This window comes from Crinia signifera, chromosome 11 (genome assembly GCF_055691185.1).
Source record: "Crinia signifera chromosome 11, ASM5569118v1, whole genome shotgun sequence".
Lineage (NCBI taxonomy): Eukaryota > Metazoa > Chordata > Amphibia > Anura > Myobatrachidae > Crinia > Crinia signifera.
This window is the reverse complement of record NC_139227.1, coordinates 86,637,428-86,646,027: the sequence shown is the minus strand read 5'-3', so window position 1 is coordinate 86,646,027 and position 8,600 is coordinate 86,637,428. Positions and strand designations below refer to the sequence as shown.

The window sequence follows — 8,600 nt, the reverse complement described above, 5'->3', positions numbered from 1 at the left end:
TTTCTCTCTAAGGCAGATTCCATTTTTGGAGGGGTGCAGGGTCTCTATTTGTACGTGGAAAAGACTCTGCACCCCCAAGGCACCACTCCTCGGCCCCCAGTAGTTTAAATTACATAACAAATCTGGGATCCAGTGTGATGGCTTGGCATCCCCTGCCGCATTTACCCCACTTACTGGCTTCCACCAGCTCAGACCCCCATTAGCAGCGTCCCTTACAGGCATAATGCCACCAGTATCAGTGCCACATACATGCCTGATGCCCCTATTAGCAGGCCATATATGCATGGTGCACTCAGTATCAGCTTATTCCACTTAAACCCCGAGGTTTAATGTACTTTGAGAATTGTATTGAGACATTTTGGGAGTATAACTGTATGTAGCTCTGCCTGGGTGCCTAGAAACCTCCCACATCCCTGATTAATATGTCTAGCATAGTGTTTTTTCCTGTGCTGTTCAGAGCAGAATAGAAACAAAACCGTGTCCAACATCAGGCTCCTCCCTTCCCTCAGCCCAAATAACTGCTCCTCTTCCCACTTTCTTGCATTATGCGCTTATCCTGGCCAGACAGAAAGTTCATTTCTAAGCTTCCCCTTACTACGCAGAAGTTATGGATCCTGGGGAACATGCACAAGATCTTGGCATCCCACCTCACTACAATACATTGGAGTATGAGCCCCTGAAGGGAGAGATGAAGTTTCAGAATAGACCAGGACAGCCAATACAGTCCACTGTGGTGACAATGCCAGAAGGTCCTCCCGTACGGGATCACATCATCTGGTCAATATTCAACACTGTATATGGAAATTGCTGCTGTCTCGGACTTCTTGCTCTTGTATTCTCCGTTAAGGTAAGAGGGACTGAGCACGCCTTACCCTAGAACTGTGGGCACACTGTCGCTAGATCGACACTATGACGGTGGACATAAATTAGGTTGACCACTAAAGGTCGACACATGGAATAGGTCGACGTGGCTAATGTCGACAGAACTGGAAAGTTGACACAAACAGCCAAAAGGTCGACACGACTTTTTAAACTTTTTTGTGCCGACAGGCGGGGGGCGAGCCATGTAAGGGGGGCACAGGACACTGATATGTTGTCCGTGTTGACTGACGTTGAAATTCGGGACAAAAACCACGTGAAAAACTCATGTTGAGCTTTAGACTGTCGACCTTCCCATTGTTGACCTAATGCTTGTTGTTCTCCTATTTCTTGTGTCAATCTAAGCTATGTCGACCTTTAGTGGTCAACCAAATGTATGTCAACTTTCATAGTGTGACCTATGACCCCTACCCAAACAGTAATATTATAGATAGGAATTTAAGCCTATTGATGATACATAATTCTATATTCTTCTGGCTTTTAGCCCAGACAATGCCCCCAAGCCACAGTCATTCCACACTATGCGGTCAGGGTCAGTGTTACAGCATGTGCCGAACTGATTTCTGTCCCTCTGCTCACTTGGGGGCCAATTCAGACCTGTTTGCAGAGCTCCGAATTCATCCCCGTCACCGATGGCGGGGTCAGCGAAATAATAACGCCTTCATCAAATGTTTCATTCACCACGGGGCTCGCAGCCTGAGTCACAGGCAGGGGGCTTTCCCTGGGGTCTGCCCAGAAAAACGGTGGCTGAACCCCAGCAAACACAGGCGCGCCCCTGCCTGCTCGGTGTGTTGGTGGATGATGTCACATGACCCAATCCGTCGGAAAGCGTTCATCTGATGTCCTGGCTTATTTTTCACAACGAACAGAAGAAAAATCATCAAATATTTTGGTACTTATGTAATATCTGGGCTCCCGTTTTTCTAATGAGACCGTGTCCCCTCGCGGGGCTCGCTGCGCTCGCCACGCTTCGGGCACGGTGGCTCGCTGCGCTCGCCACACTATATAAAATCAACTCCATGCGTATTTGGATAGTAGGGGTATGAAAAAATGGGGTTCATTTAACATGGGAGCCCAGATAATACATAAATACCAATATTTTTTACTCTGTGCGGGTGCATGCGAACAGATGTGACAGCATACACATCCGCTGGCAGCAGACCATGGGGATTCAGGCGTCTCCCATGCCCTATCATGGTCCCCCCCCTCCCCTTGTTTGATTAAATTTTCTTATAGATCTGCCCTTGATCAAGGGTAACCATTGTTGATTGAAACTATTGATGGCGCCGTGCTACTTCCGGGTGTACGCTCGCCACGAAATATGTCCAAAAAAGTAACTTAACTCCATGCCAACATGGATAGTTCATACCTCCACTATCCATGTTGGCATGGAGTTGATTTTAAATAGCGTGGCGAGCGTAGTGAGCCACCGAGCCCGCAGCGTGGGCGAGCGAAGCGAGCCCCGCAAGGGGACTCAGACGCACGGCGCCATGCCCAAGTTTCATACCTGTTTCACATTAATGTCCATCCTGAGATGGCGAATCTGAGCTTTCTGTCCTCTAATTATATAAATAATACTGAACAAAGTGCAATATGGGTAAATCCGCATGTGGGTATATTTCTCTTTTGTTTTGTTTATAAAGCTAAAGCCCTGTACACACATATCGATTTGTTTTTGATTCGATGTTAGACTCTATTTTCTATTACAGTGGTTCACAACCCTGGTCCTCAAGGAACCCCAACAGTGCATGTTTTGCAGGTCTCCACACAGTGGGCCTTATTCTAGTTCACTCTTTCTGACAAAATCCTTCTTAGATGGACAAAACCATGTGCACTGCAGGTGGGGTAGATGTTACTTGTGCAGAGAGAATTAGATTTGAGTGGGGTTTTACTTCAAAGTGAGATCTATATTGCAGTGTAAAAATAAAGCAGCCAGTATTTACCCTGCACAGAAACAAAATAATTCACCCAAATCTAATTCTCTCTGCACATTTTACATCTGCCCCCCTGCAGTGCACATGGTTTTGTCCATCTAAGAAGGATTTTGGCAGAAAGAGTGAACTAGAATAACCCCCAGTATTACAAGTGCTATAATGAGCTCCACCTGTGGATCTTTTCAAATGTGCCTGAATAATAAGTGCAAATGTGGGGAGGGGATTGAAGTGAATTGCGCTGCTGGTTTAGATCATATAACACACTAGTTGGCTGAATAGAAATGAATGCTTGGACACGCTGTAATATTGTGAAATTTTATATAAAAAATTAATTATTATTACATATACATACATTTAATATAAAACAAATAGGCACCCTGAAGTCAATAATGGCCACCCGAATTGTTAACGCCACCCCACGATCAACGTCAACCCGAAGCGTGGCGAGCGCAGCGAGCCCGCGAGGGGCGGCGGTACGCGTCCTACGACCTTTTCATACCCCCACTATCCACGTCGGCGTGGAGTTGAGAATAGAAATTGTGGCGAGCGCAGCGAGCCACCGAGACCGAAGCGTGGCGAGCGCAGCGAGCCCCGCTAGGGGACGCGGATACCTTCACAGGTATCCGCGTCCCCTCGCGGGCTTCACAGCTGTCCGCGTACCCTCGCGGGGCTCGCTGCGCTCGCCACGCTTCTCAACTCCACGCCGACGTGGATAGTGGGGGTATGAAAAGGTCGTAGGACGCGTACCGCCGCCCCTCGCGGGCTCGCTGCGCTCGCCACGCATCGGGTTGACGTTGATCGTGGGGTGGCGTTAACAATTCGGGTGGCCATTATACACTTCAGGGTGCCTATTTGGCCTCTGTGGCCCATTTAACATTGTTTCCTATGGAAAAATCGGGTCAATTGAGGCATTGAACAGGAAAATTGGGTCAATTGAGACATTTAACATTGTTCCCTATGGGAAATCTCGGGCATCTCGTCGGTTGATCGCACCCGATTTTTTAGTGCATTCAATGCCCGAGATGCCCCAGATTTTTTACTAACGATGCCCACGATCAAAATCGTGGGCGCCCTTCTAAGTAAAGAGTACCAAAATTTCCCAATATTACAGCGTGTCCAAGCATTCTTGTCCCTATGGGGGTTATTCTGATTCACTCGTAAAGGCACAATCACTCTCTAATGGATAAAACCATATGCACTGCAGGTGGGGCAGACTTAACATGTGCAGAGAGAGCTAGGTTTGTGTGTTTTATTGTTTCTGTGCAGGGTAAATACTGGCTGCTTTATTTGTTACACTGCAATATAGATATCAGTTTGAATTACACCCCCCGCCCCAAAACAAACTCTCTCTGCACATGTTACATCTGCCCCACCTGCAGAGCATATGGTTTTGTCCATTAGAGAGTTATTGTGCCTTTCCGAGTGAATCAGAATAACCCCCTATGTGATTGGTCTGATGTCACATGTCCGCGTAGGGGAGAGCTTTAGAGAAGTGAACCTGATATCCAGGAACTTTGCTGGACAGACCGTTACCACAAGATCTGTCCCAGTCAGAAAATTCATTTATCTAGCATAATAATAGCTTTTAAAATATGCAACAATAACTAAGTAGACCCCTAATGGGTCTATGTACTAAGCTTCTCAGAGAGATACCAACCAAGCAGCTCCTGTCATTTTTCAAACACAGCCTGTAACATGGCAGTTAGGAGCTGATTGGCTGATACAACTGTGTCTCTCTCTAAGGCTTAGGGCCTAATTCAGACGCATGCGTAGGTCTCCAAAAATCACGTGCCGAGGGGCACTGGGGACAGCCCCGGGCTTTAGCCCTGGCTGGATTAATTCTGGAGGGGGGCACCTTTATTGGGGAGGTCTCCACTCCCCCAGGGTGCCAGCCCAAGCTGACCAGTCAGGGGGTAAATGCTTTTGCAACATGACCTTATATAATAAGTGTTACCCTGCTGGCCGGTTGGTCCTGGTGCTGGTTTACAAAATATGGGGGACTCCTGTTCGTTTTGTCCCCCATATTTTGGGAAATTGGAGCCTGGTGCTGGTTTTAGAAATTCCAGGGATCTCCTTTTCAGTTTGACCCATCAATTACTAAAACCAGGACCAGCTATTATTTCTTTATTCCTTTTTTTACACACTGCAGAATAAATATAAAAAAAATGCAGTCACCAACGCCATCGGGAAATACAAATCCTGTAATTACAACAGATTAGTAAATTTGCCCTATTTCTGAGTCCTATTTTCCTGCAAATATGGCCGATGGCGGTCATATGCATCGGCCGTATTCGTACTTGTTAGCAGATTTCCTCCTCTGAATCAGTCATAGTACATAGACCCCTAAATCTTCTTGCACCCTTTATATCGGTTCTCCTTAAAATACTACATGGTTAAACAAAGGTACAAATGTGATAATATTTTTGTGTGTCTGGCTCACATCTAAAGCAAGCACCCACAGTTTATCTGAGCAGTGTTCAAAATCACTGGAGATGGTATCAGTCAATAATGATATGTTCTGCCAATGCTGTGTGTCTATAAACGGCCATTCAGAATGAAGTGAGTTAAAGTGAAGAAATGATTTCAGGCAGTTTTCTAAGGGTATGGATCATTAGATAGACAGCAAGTAGGTTGACAAGCATTAAGTCGACACCACTAGGTCGACATGGATGAATGTAGACATGCAGGAATGATGACATGGCTAAAGGTCGACATTGGGTTAGGTTGACTGGGTCATTAGGTCGACACACACATTAGGTCGACATGGGGAAGGTTGACAGTCAAAATGTTGACATGGGGGATTTAACTTTTTTTTTTTTAACCCGAATGTCAACACCGTCGACATGGACACTAAAACATAGCATGCTGCACTCGGCACACTATTTTATTCTCACACCATGTCCTAGTGGTTGGTTGGGCTTGAAATACCGCCTGTTGGCACGTGTCGGCTCAAAAAACAGTGAAAAACTCCATGTCCATCTTTTGACTGTCGACCTTCCCCATGTCAACTTAATGCTTGTGTCGACCTAATGAACCTGTCGACCTAATCCATATCGACCTTTAGTCATGTTGACCTTCAGTCATGTCGACCTTCCTGCATGTCGACCTAATATTTGTTGATCTTATGCTTGTCGACCTAGTGACCATAACCTTTCTAACCAATCCTTGTGCTGTTTCAGTCCAGGGATAGAAATTTCCGTGGAGATAAGAATGGAGCAGTCAGCTATGGTTCCACCGCTCGCTCTCTAAACATTGCCGCCACTACTCTGTTTGCCCTTATCGTCTTAATCCTCTTCATTGTCAACATGGTGATGCCGCTTTATATATCAAGAAATATCTACCAAGGACGTGGAAACTGAAGGAGTCTGAGGAAGATGGACCGGAGTGCTGCCAGTATTTTCACATTTTTACTTTAATTGAACCCAAATGTACTGCTGGAATGTCGCTTTTTTAACTCTTTCAATGCTTGTATTAAATTGATTGATTAAAACATGAGGCAGTCACTCAGTGCTTAATAAAGTATACGTTCAATCATAAACAGAACACCATTTGTGTTATATGGAAATCTAATAACATGATCATCATTGTACATTGATTAGCCATTGTTCATTTTCTATCCCACTTGCTGTGATATTGCTCCAGGGCGAGGAAAAGCCGCTTCAAAGAGAAACTGTACATGTAAGCCCCGTCATACCATTTTCAGTAGTATTGGCAAACATTTCTAATGTATGGTTGGTGCAAAAAGTCATCCCTGACATCTCATGCCATGCACACTCATAGGAAAAGGCTCATGTGAAACCATAGCTGCCTACCCTCCTGCATTCTGTAGGAGACTCCCTGAAATAGCAGCGATCTCCCTCTCTCCCTCATTAGTCTAGCAATCTCCCTCATGTCACCTAGCCCACATTACACTGTTACATTTTTGGGGAAAAAAGGAATGAGAGACAGATACATTTGCATTGAATCATCAGCACCATTTCCCAGCATTGTTGATAAAACAGAATGATCCCTATGGCTACATGCATGTCATGTGGCCATTAATATGGAACCACATATAGAACACAATAGATGAACAATCCCTGACACGTATCAGTGACTTTGCTTTAGCAAGTATAGTAACTCTTACTAACTGCTTTGGGGCTCATCCACAATTGTATATAATTCATTTTAGAAGATTCCTCTCAGATGTAGCAGTACACACCCCACACTTCTAGGTGCCACATTCACAATCTCTTTTCACAATCTCTCCATATATGGAACTAGACATGCCCTTTGGGTGGAGCATGACACGCCCACTCAATGGGGCTCTGTGCAAAATACTACTCCCAACCATAGTGCACCTGAAACTAGTTTTCAAAAGTAAGCATATACAGTATGTGCCTATGCACATCCTTGCTGGCGGGTCGCCAGAACGTACGCGCTGGCGACCCGCCAGCAGCCTCGCCAGCGAGGAGACTGAGACGCGCGTGCGTCTCACGCGCACGCGCGTCTCAGTCTCCGTCGCTAGCGTGGCGGAAACCCTGTCCGTCTCCGCCTCAGGGAGACGGACGGGGTTAGGGGGGATGCGGGCAGGCGGCGGGGACCCCGGGTTACCGCCGGCAAGCCGGCGGGGACCCGGGGAAACGTTTGGAAGCGCCGTCGGAAGGGGGCGCGCGCGCCTCTCGTGCGCGCGCGTCCCCTTCTCACGATCGCCATGGCGCTGGCGGGGGATGGCGGCTGGCGACGCCAGCGCCATCCCCTGCAAAGATGGGAACAGACCCATCTGTATGTGTGAAGCATGTCCACTAATCACAGGAAGGGGGATTACAAGAGTCATAGGGATGTATTGTAGTTTTGTTTTGTACTGTCTAAGGGGCCAACTTATCAGCAGCCGCACATAATGTGCCATGATTAAATGGCCCATTAATGCCCCGCATGCTGGGACCTGTGGTTCTACTACAGAACCCAATATCTATTTTTTACAAAACTCTTTATACACCATCAGCTCAACGTCCACCGCTCAGGGACACCAGAACAGCCCTTGGGGGTCCCACAAGGGCCCAGGCTGACCAGCCAAGGTGTCATGTTTTGGCCAAGGAACTAATACAGTTTCCCCGGCTGTGGTATGGCACTGTTGGCTGATGGAGCCCGGTGCTGGTTTCAGAAATACGGGGGAACCCTACTCCTTTTGTCCCCCATATTTTCGGAACAGGACCTGGTGCTGGTTATAGAAATGCAGGGATATTCCATTTTATTATTTTCCCTGTATTTCTGCAGTTAGGAATGGTTCAATGAGTAGGTGGCTGGTTATGCTCTTCTTTACCCAGAGAAGCATCGCACCGATCCTATCTGATAAATTGGATGCTTCCAGCCCCGTCTGCAGTGGCGTAGACACTGTAAGGCAGCCCCCGCTGCTGCTTGGAGGAGCGGGGGCTGCGTGGGCGCCGGGTGTGTGACAGTGTGCATGTCTGTGTCAGTCAAAAAAAAAACCCTTCCCCCCCACTCACGATCGTGGCTGCTGCATGTTAGGCAGAGGCTGGTCCTGCTGCTCCAGTAGCTGCTGTTGCCGGAGCTAACAAAAATGTCTGCCCCCATATGGCTACAATAAGATGGCCGCCGTCCTCCAATCAGCAGCCAGAGTTTCATTTCAGTGAAACACTAGAGCTGGGTAGAGAGAGGAAAAGGGGGCGGGGCCTAACGGAGGACTGCTCTGTGTCTGTGCTGGCCAGAGGAGCTGAAGGAAGAAGTTTTGATGAACCCCAGGAGAGATTCTGGTGCCGGGATGCCGGCATTGGTATGTTGAACGCA

General features: G+C 47.2%; 1 protein-coding gene across 1 annotated transcript; it reads left to right on the top strand.

Moving 5' to 3' along the window:
- The first annotated feature begins 505 nt into the window (after nucleotides 1-505).
- LOC146046298 (interferon-induced transmembrane protein 1-like) lies at nucleotides 506-6,356 on the top strand. Its single transcript, XM_083165544.1, has 2 exons — nucleotides 506-847; nucleotides 5,993-6,356. Exons 1-2 carry the CDS (start codon nucleotides 608-610, stop codon nucleotides 6,170-6,172), a joined length of 420 nt encoding a protein of 139 aa, XP_083021670.1. The 5' UTR covers nucleotides 506-607; the 3' UTR covers nucleotides 6,173-6,356.
- Nucleotides 6,357-8,600: the final 2,244 nt, after the last annotated feature.